Below are 17,193 nucleotides of genomic sequence, written 5' to 3'. Positions count from 1 at the left end.
AATGCACAGCATAACAGAAAAACCACAGTAATGACTATGATAATTCGACTGACTTGCGCGTTCATAAAGATTTATTTGTTGGTAATGGCATGCATATTCCATCCAAACCGACTGAACCTTAGGGTGTCTAAACATGCTGACCACTCAGTGAGGGTTATTCAGGGAACTGTAGTATGATTCAAGCGCCATAAAAGAAAAACAATTGACAAAGACCTAAAAGACTACAGATACCATGAGTCAATCTGTTAACCAAGCATGTGCAGTTTACATTTGTGTTCGTTTCCTGTTTTCAGAGTACTGTGTGTTGGTAGTGCTGTAGCCTAAGCTGTTAGCTTCTGCTATGGGTACCGGCTTTCCGAGGCAGAATCCTAGCATTTAATTCTAGGTAAGTAAAAGTAGATGTCACGTGGGAATAAAAAGCTGCAGAGTACTTTTATTTTATTTTGTTTTATTTGTGCTTGTGTTAAGAATATAATTGACGTAACAATAAATATATGATGATGATCAGGTAGTAAACAATAAGCACTAATGCATTGCGATACGTGTATATAGTTATAGGACAGCAAAAGTTGGAAGTAAGGGGTTTGTTTCTTACCAGCGGTGTGTCATTTTATATTTGAAAGATGATTAGTGCTGTTAAGTATGACTGGGTCAGCATGTTGCAGGTGGTGGTCGAATTGTGATGTTAATTCGATCATCAATGAGATCAATACATATCATTTCCGCAACACACGGTGGATTCCGCACAGCAGTGAGCCTGCCACAGTTTCTTACACACGCATCCAGAGTCCATGTGTGGCGGAATACCATGTTTAGGGGGGGGCGAGGTTGCTGGCCTGAAAACAAGGGGCACCCGAAACCAATTACTAGAGCTAAAATATTCCTTGCTGTTAACATTGGGTCCCCCGCATTATTTTGCTCGGTTGAGGCACGGATTCTCCAAGGTACTGTAAATGTCAACTTGCCTTTCTTTTTCTGAATTTTTTGCAGTTGCCTTCAATTCGATTACATGTTTGACAGGGTGCTTTCCACAGTTGTTTGTCTCCTGGAAGCATTCTCTGGTACTTTCCATATTATAGGGGGTACTTTTTAAAGTAATTAGGGTTAACTTTGTGAACAACTTGTAATGTAATATATATTATATATATATATATATATATATATATATATATATATTATATATCATAGTCATAGTGAACCAAAAAAAAAAACAGTTACTAGTCCATCATAAGAACAGAATTGTATTCTTCTTTGTCTTAACATTAATGCTAATGTAAATTGATGGATGTATGATTTAGTTTGTGACCGAGTAGCTTTAATACATTGTAGTTCACTAGTTAAGATACACAACAAGCGCCATCAGTGGTAAACTTGCAAGCAGCACACACGATTTAGGATTTTATTGTCAGTACCAGTAAAATGTTTTGGCAAATGAATGAAGTTTCTGGATCGAGTCACAAGTAACTTGTACCATTACACACACTAAGACTTGTATACTGTGTGGAATCATTTTAATAATACCCATTGCTGATGTAGGCCCTGAAGGTTCAGTGGTGCTGAACAAACCAGTCAGTCGATAAAAAAGGAGAAGCTGAACAGATAAAGCAAGAACACAGGTGCTGGGTGTCACACATAAAATGGGCTGGCATACAAATGCACAGAATAATTATAAGGGGGATTATCTGCTGAATAATATGGCTTTAAATAACAAATCTAATTATGGAAGCGGCTCAATTTTTACAGCTAGTCTTAAAGTATCTTCGAAAAAGAGCCATCAAATGTTTGCAGGATCTACCACTTGAAAAATCATATTGTTGTAATTCTGGTTTCAGATTCTGCACACAGGTACATGGGAATCGCATTCTCTTTGGAATGTGTGGCTTGACAAAACAAACTTATCCCAGTGAGGTTAAGCATTCAATGACACTGCACTTTTCTTTACATGGATCTTTGTATTTCACTTGAATCACGAGATGCAAATAAGACAGCTTAACACATTCCAGGTTTTACTACAAGCTTAATTAGCCCCAGTGTATAGGTAACAAGCTCTGGTGTGTCATAGTAAAACCAGGAATGGATCACACTGCTGTACATGAGGTCTTATTTCCATCCCTGAAATAGTCATTGTATTGATCTTACTAATATTTCACTTGCACGCAAATACTTTTCATAAACATTTAGAAAGGAATTACATTTCTAATACACTCACAAAGAAAACCTTATTCTGGTTGCAAATAAATAAATAAATAACGTAATCTACTTATCTGGCTTTAAATAAAGTTCCTGTTTTGTGTGTCCCGAAAAAACAAATGTTTTAAACAATTATAGGCGCTTTGTTTAAAACATTTAGCTACTAGACTAAGATTTTTAGATTAACTTTTTAGATTTTTAGATTAACTAAAGTAAGGAACGCAGCTGTCTTTGAAAACAACTTTCATTTTGTTGTGTGAAGTAACCAGGTAGAAACCCTTCTCATAAATACATTCTGGAGCTCCAAAGCTTTCATTTTGTTGTGTGAAGTAACCAGGTAGAAACCCTTCTCATAAATACATTCTGGAGCTCCAAAGCTTTCATTTTATTATCAGCCACATAGAGGATATTTTTCAAATCTCAGCTAGTGTAAGTTATGCTGTTTTTAAAAGTCAGATTGCCTACCAAGTTTCAAGTGCTGTTACAGAAACTAGGTGTAGACAAGCATCACAAGATCATTCTCTATGGAGGGCATTTTGTCAGCTATCAGTTGACAGGAATTGGATTATGTTATTTATTTATTTTTTTATAAATTACATTAAAGATAGACAGTGAAACATTTGAAAGCATGTGTGCTGTAATCTGATTTCTTTCACAGTCTTATGGTTGGCAACTTTCGAGATGACATATAAATGAAAAGGTCCGGGAAACAACCACCCGTGCATATACCAGATCTTATTTCTATTCAAATAGTATTCAATTGAAGTGTTATTAAACAATGACTCTGTAGATAATCTGTTTAGTAACTTCTTTTTCTCCTAGGTTATGTTTTTTAAATGAGGTTTTGTGTTGGTGCAAAAAGTCAAACAGCATGGAAGATGACAGAAAGCCTCTACTGGATCCAGTTAGAGCTGGAGAGAGCTATATTGAGGCAGATCAGAATGGGTTTGACTCGCTGGATCCAAAATCTAAAAGGTACACAAATTTAGTTTAACCTGTAAGAAAACAATAATGGTGTGTACACAGCTACTGGTTGTAAAATGTTGTTTTCCTTCAACCTGTATCTGGACTTGACCACTGCTCCCTCTTTTATAATGTAAACCTTTCCAGTATTTTTTTTTTTTTTTTTTTTTTTTTTACTATTTTACCCTGGTTCTGCAAAATGTAGTATTTCACAGGAAACATATAAAATAAAGAATGACTCAGGATTGTAGAATTAAAATTGAGTCTGCAGTGAAGAACACAATTTTGGTAATTTCAGGTCAGACTTAAAAACACAAGGTGGCATTTACCACTGTCATAAAATGCAGTGGATTTAGTTAATAGTTAAAAAAGAGAATGGACTCTGTCCGGGTTCAGTTTTACAGCACTATTTTACACAAAAGAACACATAAAATCCATGTTGATACTGCTGGAAATGAACACATTATTCAGATTAATGTAGTTTAAAATAATCTATCTTCTTTCAGTGTTTGGAAGGAATGGCTCATTAGGGTCATATGTTAAGTTATTGAAACACTGTGAGTGGGTTGAGTGTTTTGTTATTTCATGGTTTTGCCTTCACTAGCCATTTATAAAGCCACTTCATGGTACACTGGTGTGCAGTTCTTCCACTGTTAATGTATTACCAGCATGCAATTTGTAAACCATGCAAATTACTTTAAATTAATTTAGCAGCAAATTGGGTATGCCACAGATAATTACTGTTAACAATCATGTATGATAAACACAGTACTCTGCTTTGTGCTGATCAAGCACTGAGATCTGAGACAGTCCTGATTCGGAAGTTTGTGTGTAGGACTCCTTGCAGAAATGAGTGATAATCACATCCTGTTCTCTTACAAAACGAGTGCCAAATATGTAAGTTGTATAGTTCAAGGTTTCTTAAGCACCTTTGAGTTGTTTGATTCTCATAGTGTGGTAATAAAGTAAGAATAACTGTGGTAAACCCTAATGATTTTAAATGCTTTAGGTGAATCTACATTCAGGGCACATTAAAACAAGTTATTTTTACTATGAATCTGGTCAGTTTGATATCATCAAACCCATACTTTCCTCTTTCCAATAACATGGCTATTGATAGTGCACTGATTTAGATAATGCAATTTGTACCTTATCTTAATATACTAGAGATCATTCGTAGTATTTCTTAGTATGTTTTAGGCTGCTGTTTGTGGCTGGAGTATATTTATAGCTACACAGAAAATGATGAATGATTAAAAATAAATAAATAAATAGTTGAACTCTGTTGTTTTTCTAAATGGTAAATGTTTCGTTCAGAGAAATTGTATCAATGTTAGTTTTACTTCTTGTGGAAATTGGTTCTTTGGTGGTACTTGAATTTTAGTACAATATGACTTAAACAATACATTTAAATGCTGTGGCAAATTAATAATGTAATGAATTTGAGTCTAATGTCTCTGAGTTTAAGTGTTTACTGAAGTTTGTACATGTAAATGAGAATGTAAATATACCCGGAGTGTCTTTCTAGCAACAGAACGAACATTGGACAGGTGCAATGAATGAAGATCTAAGGGAGATTTGTAGTGTATTAAGAAGTTAACAATTAGTACGCATAGAGTGCATAAACCCTTTGTGATATTATTCTCTGAAAATAACATCAGATTTATAACAAATACAGTAATAGACCATTAACCTTGATTCAAGTTCTGGAGTGAGGTATATACTATATAGGCAAGCTTGCAACTGAGAGTATTCAGAATTATTTAATTTTATTCGTACAGACATTAAGTAGTACTCCCTTAACACTTTGTTTTAGTTGTAATGTAGTCTAAAGTAATTACAATGGGAACTATTTTATAGTCTTCTCAGACATGTCAAACTGTACTCTGAATACAATTAGATTAATAAAATGAAGTAGCCTTAAGTATTTCTAGAGTAGCATTTTTAACTGACATTTATATAGTAAGATATACTGTATATTATCAAATTACATGCATGCATAGATTTCAACTAGGTCATACCTATATCATGGCTTCCCCTCTCCTTTCAGGCAACCTAATTCGTATTACTCTATGTATACTTGTGAAGTTTCTGTCGATAGGTGGTTTCCTCTTGGTGAATTATTTTTCTTGCTGTGTTTGATACTGGCAGCTTGCAGGCCTTTGTGCCACAGTTAGCGGAGGTACTGTAAATCAAAACAGGATTGACATTATTTTGAAGACGAAAAGATATTTCAACTCTGTGTTGCTATACATTTACAGCACAAAGCAAGCTCTGTTCTTAGTTCTATATTGGCTAACTCGTGTCACTGTTCCCACGGCAGTGGTTTGAGACATTTAGCAAGATATCTGAAGCGAATCTGTCACAGTTATCTATTTTTGTGAATGCCTAAGGTAGTCTTAAGGTGTTTATTTATTTGGGTTTATGTTTGCTGTTGGGGATATTTATACCAATTACAGTATGGATACAGGGCTTTTTTAACAGCGTTTGGTTTTTGTTTTTCTCTTGTTCAGGCCTTTTTATGTGGAGCCCAGGAATATTGTGGACGAGGATACGCAGGAGCGAGTTTCTGAAGAAGCCTCTGTGATGAACAGCAGAATGCAGTACTACAGCAGATTAACAGGCTCCTCTGACAGGCTGCTGGTAGGACCCTGTTTCCTCGCATTTGTTTCTCTTTCAAAATTCCAATCAAGTGGATCAACTATTTACAATCCCCTGTTTGTGTTTTCTGGTAAGATTATTGGGTGCATTGTGCCTTACTTACAAAGTGTGTTCATGACAGTTAGGAATAAAAAGCTTACAGAATCTGGCCCTAAGCACACATTATGTGCTTATAAGTACAATTTTGATACAGGAGCTGTTACCAGTGAGTTCACTTTAGTGTAAAATGCCATGCCTTGTTTTTGCAGATCCCTCCAGATCATGTGATTCCTGCCCCTGATGAGATCTATGTTTACAGTCCTTTAGGAACGGCTTTTAAAATTCATGGGAATGCTGATGGGTCAGGACAAAATCCCAGCATAATCACCATGTAAGTGTACCGCATTATAACATGCTCTCCCAACAGCCGCAACAAGAAGAAACGCTGAACACAACGCTGCACGTAACACAGACTGTAACATTAAATTATTGATATTATCTAGGAGAAAACATTTTCGGAACTTTTAAAAGAAAAGTTTATGCCGTAAACAGTTTGAAGCAGTCTCCTAATTAGAAACATCATGACATGTAAAATTGCATTTCTTTCTGCATAGCTGCATTTTAAACTTGCCCTTGTATAACTTGTTTTACTATAACATCTCACAAGATTACAGCTTCTCTGTAATCAGACGTGACCAGACAGAGTTTGATCTTAAGGAGACACACTGTTTATAGTTGTTTTTTCTGCTTTAAATGGGGACATGAAGATTTTTCATGCACTACACTGTACAAAAAAAAGTGTACACATCCTGGAACCATATTGCTGTCTGTGGTGAAGGTCAATATCCAGGGTCTGGTTTCATGAGTGAATCTTACACAGGAAGGAAAAGTGCACATTCTTCCTCAAACACCTGGACGTCCTTAGTAATGGGAATTAGAAAAAATAGAGGCCTTAAAATGGTCAATTTGGTTATCATTTGTATAGTAATGCATCTTTTATAAATGTGACATTCATTTGCACTTCAATTCAACTATGTACTTGTAGCCAGGTGCATGAGCTTAGAAACCAAAATAAGTAGATGCATTTTCTCAACAAAAAAAATGCACCCATGTGCCTGATTATGTGATACCCAGTAAGCAGCCTGAATTTATTGCCTACATAATTTTGATATACAGTCAGCACTCGGATATACGAAACTCAGATACACATCAGTCGCTTTTACCATCCTTGTATTCATGTATTAATTCCTGTATATATATATATATATATATATATATATATATATATATATATATATATATATATGAAACAAATTAATCCACTTACCCGTGACACACGATTTTTGACTCTGTCACCAGTTTTCTGATACAAAGCCCATCTCCTCAGTGTTACAATTTATTTGATTATCCGTCACAGGCTTTGTTTTGCATGCGCAAACCAGCCTGTCTTTTTATTGTGCAGTTACAAGTGCTTTCTCCAGTTTCACCTGACGAAAATCCAGCAACAACAAAGTGAACGAGAGCTACTGTAATATAAAACAGTTAATAAATAAACAGTTTTTTACTGTGATGTGTTTTTTTTTTTTTTAGTTCTTTAGTTTCTTTTGTGCATTTTCATTTGTAAGTGAACTGTGACATTAAGGCCTTATCGAGCACTATATTCTGCAATTTTGAATACTGACTTTAGATACTGTTTTAATTCTGGAAACTGTTGTGTTATTTTTTTTTTTTTAATGTTTTGCTAAATTGCTTTGCATTTTATGTTTTATGTAGTTCTGTGGATGGTTAGCATTTTGTAGCATTTTTTGTGTTCCCTGAACAACGGACAAGGGTTGGAACAGGTCAAAAAGAAAAAAAAATAATTAGATATGCGTCACGCAATTTTAACCATCGCTGAAGTCCAGACTTTATACGTGAGTGTTGACATTAACAGTTTTAATCACTTAACTGTCTTGCAGCACTTTGATGGGTCTGTGCAGCTTTATTATAATGTTCCTGCCTTTTAACTGCCGTTGAATTGTTTCAGCTTTGCTATTTGGAATACTATGATGGGAACATCTATACTTAGCATTCCATGGGGAATCAAGCAGGTCAGTTCAACGCCTCTTATTTTTGTTTTACTGCTAACAGAAATTCAAATGCCCCTGCTACTTATTGTTGACTCTCTCTGTTAGATCACACACTGTTATTTTATTCTTGCAGGCAGGATTCACTTTTGGAGTCATCGTCGTTATTCTGATGGGCGTTCTGACGCTTTACTGTTGTCTGAGAGTGTTGAAATCTCGTGCTGCAATACGTAAGTTAATTTTTATATGTTCAGAATTAAAACTATAAAAGAAAAACAGTTCTACAAGGTGGCTAACTTGGGTCATAATGGTATAAAAACAATATATTTGTGATTGTCTCTGAGCTGCAGGAATTGGTTACTCGGTTGTATTGCAGAAGAAGATTACCCATTTGATTATTTATTGCAGTGAATCTGTATGAATTAAAACATTCTTCCTGGTTTCATAGACCCAATCGGGGGGGGGGGTGTGTGTGTGTGTTTACAGTACCAGTCAAGTTTGAGTACGCTTGCTGGAAACTAGGTTTTTTTCATAATTGACAATGTTTTACGTCATATGTTTCTGTAAATACTTGAAAATGAAAACATTTGTTACAATATACAAAACAAAACATAAGGAGTATCAAAGCAATGTTCAAGAAAATTGTCTTGGATTCCTCAAAATAGCCAACCTTTGCCTTAATAACAGCCTCACAAACACGAGGCATTCGGTTAACAAGTTTCAGCAGGAAATCACCCGACATGTCTTCCCAGCTCTTCTGCAGCAATTCCCAGAGATGTAGGGCACTTGTGGGTAGCTTTGCTTTGACTCTCCTGTCCAGTTCATGCCATACAAGTTCTATGGGATTGAGGTCTAGAGACTGGGCAGGCCAGGTCATTAGATTGAGTTGTCCTTCACTTTCCTTCTTCGCCAGATAGTTCTTGCACAACTTTGAGGTGTGTTTTGGGTCATTATCTTGCTGAAGAATGAAGGACCTTCATTTCTTAAAGTAATTATAGACTGTCTCTTTTCTTTGCTTTACTGAGCGTATTTTGCCATTTTCTGCTCCCTTACATTCAGGAATGACAAAATTGTGCCTATGCTACCTATATTTATAGTAATCATGGACCCTCACCTGTTAACAATAATTGGTGACAAAAGGTTAATTAGGTAACATGCTAATTAACTCAGAGAACCTCTAACAAAGACTCTTTTTTACTTAGGCCAGTGTTCTAACACCGTGTTATACACATTTCAGACTTTTAACTGACTTGGGCTTCAGACTGATATCCCCTTGCTTTGGCTGACAGTTTCATTGAAATTGACAAGATTTACATTTTCATTTAAAAATTACATTTTTGAATGCAATTCACTTATGATTATCAGCTTATATGAGTACATGTGTCATATAGTGAAATATTAAGTGTTTAGACAAGTTTATACAGTTAAAAGCATAGATAATCATGAAAAACCTGGTTACTCAAACTTTTGACTGATACTGTATGTATGTATGTGTGTGTGTGTATATATATAAATACACACACATATATATGTGTGTGTGTGTGTGTGTGTGTATATAATGTTACAGTAAAAGTAAGAATCTAGTCAGTCTTAAGTTTTACTGGTAAATGTCAACATTTACCAAATAAGGTGGTTAATCTTATGATTTACCGAAGCGTATTGGTAAATGCAGGTATATCATCAAAGAATGTATTTATTCCTGCATATAAACTGTCAATTAACAAAATAAGCATTAATGAGCTTACAGCAATGCACAATTGAGCAATTCAACATGGTACTGAACAATATTGTGATCCACTTATGTAGAACAACCAACATTCAGGTAAATGTACATATAAAACAATTCACAATGGTGTTGAGGGATATTGTACTCCAAATACATAGTAGTTTGATGAAAAATAACATTCTGTTAAATACAAATTAAATAATTTAGGACCTTGTTTCATTCAACAGAAAAAATCACACTTTGATTATGATACAAAACACGACAAATACAGGCACTAAATAGATATATGTACTTATTGAGGAATTACCAGTTTTTGACATCACCTCTGTGTTGTTATGCCTTCTTTTTCGACTGGCTCAGGATGCAAGTGTAGCCTTCATCCATGTATTATATATGTATCTTTGTATATGCATAGATATGTGCAAGTGTGTAATATTGCTCTTTCAACTATTAAAATGTATATAAACATATTTTATATTTGACATTTTATTAATAGTTGTTTGAATGGATTAGTCTGTAAAAAAATAAATAAAATAAAGCACAGTAACTAGTATTGCATTATTTTATAGAAATGACTTTCATGGTGTGTGTTTCAGTGATTAATTTTCTTTTAACTGTTGATTATATGCAGCAAGAGAACTAAATCTGACTTCTGACTGCATTTGATTTTCCAGCTTTTATAGATACATCAAGCTGGGAGTTTCCAGATGTTTGCAAATACTATTTTGGTTCGTTTGGACAGTGGTCTAGTCTTGTATTCTCAATGGTGTCTCTGGTTGGTGCAATGATCGTCTACTGGGTGCTGATGTCCAACTTCTTGTTTAACACAGGAAAATTCATTTACAGTAAGTTACTGCTGGTATGATACTTTACCTGTTGCTACAGTGTGAGTGCTATTAGAAATGATACCACAGAAATGTGCTGGGCATACTTGTAAAACTTAATCATCCTTCTGCTTGTAGATTACATTCATCATGTTAATGTTACTGACACAGATGTTAGCACAAATGGAACTGACAGAGGTAAGTAAACTTATGTTGTGCTATCTTTTTTAATTAAGGATTGCTTTATGCACTTTACAGAATTATCGTAGATTTGATGGGTTTTGCATGGTCAGAATCATTTAAATGTGTTTGTCTTTAAAGAATTTGTAATCCATTATGATTGATGAACCAGTCCTACATATTTTATTTTAATTTATTCTATCATTTTTGATAATATGGTGTGTTTTGTTTTGTTTTTTTATTTTCAGTGATTTGCCCATATCCCAACACAGAGCACCATGCAAATCACAGTGCTGATTTATATAGAACGTATGGCAATAATACTGAAGATGTTTTTGACCAGTGGTGGCATAAAACCAAAACTGTACCCTTATACTTAATAATTCTGCTGCTGCCACTGTTGAATTTCAAGTCGGCATCATTCTTCGCAAGGTTTACTTTCCTAGGTAAGTTTAATTGTTACTTTTGTCACACACGTGTGTGTGTGTGTGTGTGTGTGTGTGTGTGTGTGTGTGTATGAATGTATATACAGTATATCACACACGTTTTACACATATTCTTTGTAATTCGCCTTGGATAAAGACGTCTGCTAAATAAACAAATAATTATCCAATTGTGGTGAAACTTGGTTTGGACGTATTTAACACAGCTTCTTGAGTGTCAGACTCTAGAGATATAAGGAGAGGCCTGTCTGTGTCTTTATATATGTACATGTGTCACATTTACATTTTTACTTTTCTAGAGAACCGCTTATCCTGTTTAATATATATATATATATATATATATATATATATATATATATATATATATATATATATATATATATATATATATATATATATCCTGTGGTGTGTGTGTGTGTATGTGTGTATGTATATATATATATATATATATATATATATATATATATATATATATATAAGTAATTAAGTGGAAAAGGCAATAAGTATAAATGATGTATTAAAAAGTCTGTTGATTTGTGATGAATTTGTGCACCCATATTGCTAATATTTTGGAATACGCAGCCCGAGTGTCGATTCTGAAAATGATTTGCTGATTGTATGGTTTAATAACCGCTTGAATGGACACAGGCATTGACATGGATTTGATTCTTTACATTCATAGCACCTGCAAAGCAAGTCTGTTTTGAGTGTTTGTGTATGAAGGATTGTATGACTGTTCTATTTCTGTCAAATTGCTCAAACATTTTTTGACGTATTTATTTGTTGTCCTGTTTACATTTACCTTTTTTTTTTTAATTATTTTTTTTAACCTCAGGTACAGTTTCAGTGGCGTATCTGATTATTTTGGTAACCTTGAAGGCAGCCCATCTTGGATTTCACCTAGAGTTTCACTGGTTTCATTCAACAGACTTTTTTGTTCCAGGTAAACCCTGTGAATAATATTTTTTCAAGACACTGGGAGAGTTTCAGTGTCTCCTGAATGTAAATGTTGTCTTGATTGTAATATCTCCACTCCTAACTGGTTCTCCTAAGCTTTCTTCCAGACCTGTGGTGTATCTGCCAGACATGGGAGCACATTGTTCACTCACGCTCAGTCAGCTTTTGTCCTCTCAGCTCTTTTGTAGTTTATCCTGACTTTCATCCCTGCTGGTGACCCAAGCCGTCTCCATTCCATCAGTGCGTGGCTGTCTCCCTCAATGGGGTTAAGCATAAATAGTTTCTGGTCTACCTCAGTAAAGAAAGCATCTTTGATCTTTTGTCATTCTTTCAACTGTGAGGATTGGTCATATTTTTAAGTTTGTGGCTATTAACAGTATCAAAATGGTCTTTCTGTTCATGGGAAGTTGGCCAGAAAGTGTAGACCCTCATCTCTTCGAATGTAAAATTGATCTTGTTCATGGATAAAATTATTATTATTGGTAGAGGTATTGTTTTTGCATATTTGTTTTATATACGTTTTTATTTTAATACCCTGACTTGTTTTTTTTCTTTCCTAAAGAGTTCAGATCGCTGTTCCCACAGCTTACTGGAGTTCTTACCCTTGCTTTCTTTATTCACAACTGTGTGATCACGCTGCTGAAAAACAACAAGAACCAGGAAAACAATGTAAGTAAACATATCTTTGCTTAAAAATAAAATGTTGCAAGCAACTTGACAATGTACCTGTGCTGTTTTCACTTGTTTGTAAAACACAGAAGTGCCCTTAATAAAATAATATTTCTCCCCCTTTGTTATTTCTTTATTTTTAGGTAAGGGACCTCTCCATTGCTTACTTACTGGTTGGACTGACATACCTCTATGTTGGGATTTTGATATTTGCAGTGTTTCCCTCCCCACCATTATCTAAAGATTGTATTGAGCCGGTAAGAAAAGCAGAGATTTTTAGTGTCATTATCTGCTTGTCAGTGTAGTAGTGCAAGAAATGTACAGTAGGTGGCAGTAAAACTACAATAACCTATAAAATATGTATATATATTGTTGTGGTCATCTTGGTGTCATTTTTGTTGAACTTTATTTTTGTATGTTGGCTAAATCTGAACAGGTCATAGAAATGTCTTGAACCCATAAACAGCAGGGTATGTTTTGCAGCAGAATTCATGGTTCGAATATTCATACAGCTAAGGTTGTGTGAATCTCAAAGCCCTGTTTTCAGCTGCTTGCATATTTACTGTTTTTCTTTTTATAGAACTTTTTGGACAACTTTCCTAGCAGTGACATTCTGGTGTTCATAGCCAGAGCATGCCTGCTGTTCCAGATGAGTACAGTTTATCCATTGCTGGGCTACCTCGTTCGAGTCCAGTTGATGGGACAGATCTTTGGGAAACCCTACCCCAGGTTAGTGTGCTTTATTATAGTTGTGAAGGCAGTACAACTATAATCTTTTTCTTTTTCTTAATAATTTGGAATTGACAATTGTATTTTACCCAATTTGAAATGCCCAATCCATAAGCCTGGCTCACCGCTGCAACCCCTGCTCTGACTCGGGAGAGACGAAGACAAACACATGCGTCCTCTGAAACGTGTGCTGTCAGCTGTCTGCTTCTTTTCAGTCTGCAGCCCCGCCAGTCTAGAGGGGTCGCTGGTGCACGGTGTGCTGAGGACACCCTGGCCAACCTAAGCCCTCCCCACTCCGGGGAGGCGCTCGGCCAGTTGGGCGCCACCCCCTGGGAACTCCCGTCCATGGCTGGCAAAAGAATAGCCTGGACTTGAACCTGTTACCTGCGGGCTATAGGGCGCATCCTGCACTCCATGCGGAGCGCCTTTACTGGATGCACCACTCAGGAGGCCCGTCATTTGTTTTTTTGTTTTCTGAAACCGAACAGACTTGACAAACCTGTGACAATCATTGAAAAAGCGATTCCATTAACATTTGTCATTGAGTTTAAGGTTACTTGAATATTTGTGTTGGTTGAACCTGGTGTGGAGGAGTTATTTTGTTGGAGGCTGTAGGCTGCATAGGTTGATTGTAATTATTCTTGGGTTGTGGTGTAAACTTTCTACCACACTATAAAGGTTTACTGTAATTGCTAAGTTTTTGGGTAATCTAGCAGATGTTTCCCAAGTTTTTCATGTACATGACTTCCTGTGTCAGATTGCATTTATATGCTTTCTTTTTTTTTTTTTTTTTTTTTTTTTCCAAAGTGTTTTCCATGTGATGACTTTGAACCTAATAATTGTGGGAGCAGGGGTGCTTATGGCAAGATTTTATCCAAACATAGGCTCTATTATCAGGTACATGTTGGTTTTTTGTTTGTTTTTTTAATGCAAAAAAATGTTTTAGTGCATTTTAATACTACCAAAGTGGTCAGTTACATTAGTACAGTAGAAAGAATGCTGTGGATGTATCCATGATCATCGTTTGGTGTTCTTTATATGACACTGAATATTTAGTTATGCTTGGGTAGTCTTTCTGTAAAGTTATATAAATGTTGATAATCCACAGCTTGATTTTAGTAGAGCATTACAGTTTACATCTCCACGAAATTCTCCTGGAATTCATCAACCACCACTGTTTTTATTGTCTTATTGCAGAGGGGAATAGGGTTATAAAATAAACCACTTAGTGCTGAAAGAGTTAAGAAAAAAGCTGGAATTTAACCTATAACAGGATTAAACATTGTTGGCTGCTTATTCGTATTCTGCATGTTAATGTGTTGTACTAGAATATAAAAGAAGCTGTGTGTAATGTGTTGTTTTTGTGTTTATTTTCCAGGTATTCCGGAGCTACCTGTGGTCTTGCCTATGTGTTTGTGTTTCCTTCGGTCATCCACATGATTTCACTTCATCGGTTGGGACAGCTCCGGTGGCCGTCTGTCGTTTTCCATAGTTTTCTTATAGTATTGGGCATTGCTAACCTGATTGGACAGTTCTTAATGTGAACGCAGTCCCCACAAAATATCTGTTAACCATACTGGTAGCATTAATGGTAATTAGGATTTAAAACATTGCTGTCCTTACCGGTATTATTATTATTATTAAAATGGGTTGTTGCAATAATTGGAGACCGGATCTACTTGATACCAACAGTTAATTTGAATACACTTTTTAAACTCAATACAGAAGATATTCACAGGTTTTTTTTTTTTTTTCGCTTCCATTTAGGGCATTGTTTTCAATGTTAAGGATTTTGTTCTATAATGTAAATATGTATTTTGATACAGTGTTTCTACCAGTTATGTGCATTGTAGAGAACTGTACAGTTTGATTTGCTGCATTCCTCTATTCTAATAAAAGGGGAAAAGGTGACCCAGCTTCCACTGTGTAAATGGGTTTCAATGTGCTCTTAATAAGAGCGCTGAAAATGTAGCACATGTAAGACACTGTGGGTAGCATATGTCTCTAGACTTGGTGTGATGCACATTAAAGGAATACATTTTAAATATCTGTACATTACATTAAAAATCATAAAGGGAAACATACATATTTTATGTGTGGACACTACTATTATTTTTACTTTTAATACCCAGAATAGGTAAATGTGTTTAACAACATTTTGTTCTAAAACGAGTACTTTTGCTAACTGCTATTGCTAGACTTTTTGTAAAATTGTAAAGCACTCATCTGTAGTTGAATGGGATTTACAGAACAATGTAATACAAATATAAAATGCAATTGTATTTGCCATGTTAAAGGTTATTATCAATGCTAGGACTGGTATGGTATTTCTGCAGATATATATAACACAGCTATATGTCTTGCTGAACAGTTGTGTACCTTTCTTTTAATAAAAAGTCATACAATTGTGTTCATATCTTTATTAAATGATATACTCGTGATATTAAAAACATTACTCATTTAAATCACACATCTAATACACATTTGTTTTTCAGTCCAGTCAGTTATTCAGACACGTGCTCTTCACTTACCATACATTATGTACACAATAAATTGCCCCATTTTTATTTTAATTTTTTTTTTTAATAAAATTGCATTTGAATGACCATGACCAATCACAAAATTGATATTAAAATAGGTATTCACCACTAAACCTTCTTTAGTAGAAAACAGCACTGACATAAAAGTAACACTAACACGCAATGTCAGTACGATATTGACGTGTCGAAAGTAAAAATGAAACCTTTGTATACACAGATAGCTTACTTGGCTGCGATACTTCAGAACTACAGAGTCAACCTTCATTCTACCATTAAGGCCTTAACAGGTTAATTATTTATTTTTTACTGCCTACGTATATTTTGTATATGTATGATCGTATTGGTTTGCACAGTACAACTTTTTTTTAGTTTGCCGTTTAAAAACAAAATAGTAGTAGATCACACAGTAACAGGGATGGAAATAAAGACTCCTGTTGCATAGTAGTTTAATCCATTATTGGTTTTACTATGTTAAGACACCCGAGCTTGTTACCTATAGACTGTGGCTAATCAAGCGTGAAGTAAAACCTGGAATGAATGAAACTACTATGCAATATTAGTTATTTCCACCAGACTCTGTAAAAAGCCACTAACCTACCTTTTGAAGACAGTAAATACAATTTTTTACCTCTAGCCTTTGCATCCGGGTAAAAGATTACTTTATAAGAACAGGTATGGTACTTTGGTAGAGAAGTGTATGATCACAAGTACAAAATTCTAAAACCACAGAAGCCGGTGATTTGACCTTAATCCCTGCATGGCATGTTTTACATATCTGTCATTGAAAAAGATCAGAGTAATCCAGGCAATTCCCCATCTGTCCACAGGGTTCAAGAAGCTGTTCTCTTCCCATAATAGAAACTGGCTCCACCTGTTGGAAGAAAAAAATATTACATATATTTACCAACAAATCTGGCTAAAAGCACTTACAAAAAGCAACAGCTAATTGCGGTGCTGCAAAAATGATCAAATATATCAATTGCAAATACAAAATAAGAGCTACCATTTTCAATAAGATAAGAAAGCAAATCATCATGCTGTACATCAACTGTGTGTACATGTATATAGGAGAGACAGGTTCCTATATTCTTAAAATGTATCCACATTTTTATTGCAGTTGGATAAGTGATTCTCTAACACGAGCAACATACGCAGGTACGGTATGTAATTATATTTCCTAGATTGTAAAACCACTTTTCAGATACCAGTGTAAAAGAGAAGGTGCATGTTCTTGTCACCAAAATATGGATGGCCTGCTGCGAATAC

At 35.2% G+C, this 17,193-nt stretch overlaps 2 protein-coding genes across 5 annotated transcripts in view; one reads left to right on the top strand and one right to left on the bottom strand.

Moving 5' to 3' along the window:
• The first annotated feature begins 291 nt into the window (after positions 1 to 291).
• On the top strand, positions 292 to 15,817 carry LOC121316701 (sodium-coupled neutral amino acid transporter 9-like). Its single transcript, XM_041251771.1, has 15 exons — positions 292 to 385; positions 3,013 to 3,165; positions 5,667 to 5,796; positions 6,063 to 6,184; positions 7,820 to 7,883; positions 7,996 to 8,089; positions 10,260 to 10,430; positions 10,548 to 10,607; positions 10,838 to 11,035; positions 11,868 to 11,975; positions 12,552 to 12,658; positions 12,802 to 12,915; positions 13,239 to 13,387; positions 14,195 to 14,284; positions 14,766 to 15,817. The coding sequence occupies exons 2-15, from the start codon at positions 3,062 to 3,064 to the stop codon at positions 14,929 to 14,931; spliced, it is 1,677 nt and encodes a 558-aa protein (XP_041107705.1). The 5' UTR covers positions 292 to 385; positions 3,013 to 3,061; the 3' UTR covers positions 14,932 to 15,817.
• The window catches only part of LOC121316705 (SH2 domain-containing protein 4A-like), a 69,424-nt gene continuing 68,023 nt past the window's right edge, over positions 15,793 to 17,193 (bottom strand). For all 4 annotated transcript variants that reach the window (XM_041251787.1, XM_041251814.1, XM_041251798.1 and 1 more), the window contains one exon: positions 15,793 to 16,798. In XM_041251787.1, coding sequence (XP_041107721.1) covers positions 16,706 to 16,798 — 93 coding nt within the window. In that variant the 3' untranslated portion in view covers positions 15,793 to 16,705. The remainder of the gene's footprint in view (positions 16,799 to 17,193) is intronic.

The sequence above is a fragment of the Polyodon spathula genome, chromosome 1, assembly GCF_017654505.1.
Source record: "Polyodon spathula isolate WHYD16114869_AA chromosome 1, ASM1765450v1, whole genome shotgun sequence".
Taxonomy (NCBI): domain Eukaryota; kingdom Metazoa; phylum Chordata; class Actinopteri; order Acipenseriformes; family Polyodontidae; genus Polyodon; species Polyodon spathula.
Note: the sequence above shows the minus strand (reverse complement) of the source record. Positions and strands in the feature narration are given on the sequence as shown.

What these genes read in the sequence shown, in the direction of transcription:
- LOC121316701 (XM_041251771.1), top strand. Translation starts at nt 3,062, where the DNA reads ATGGAAGATGACAGAAAGCCTCTACTGGATCCAGTTAGAGCTGGAGAG. An exon ending in CACAGGAAAATTCATTTACA is followed by an intron (nt 10,431 to 10,547) that starts GTAAGTTACTGC and finishes TTCTGCTTGTAG; the next exon opens with ATTACATTCATCATGTTAAT. An exon ending in CTAAAGATTGTATTGAGCCG is followed by an intron (nt 12,916 to 13,238) that starts GTAAGAAAAGCA and finishes TTCTTTTTATAG; the next exon opens with AACTTTTTGGACAACTTTCC.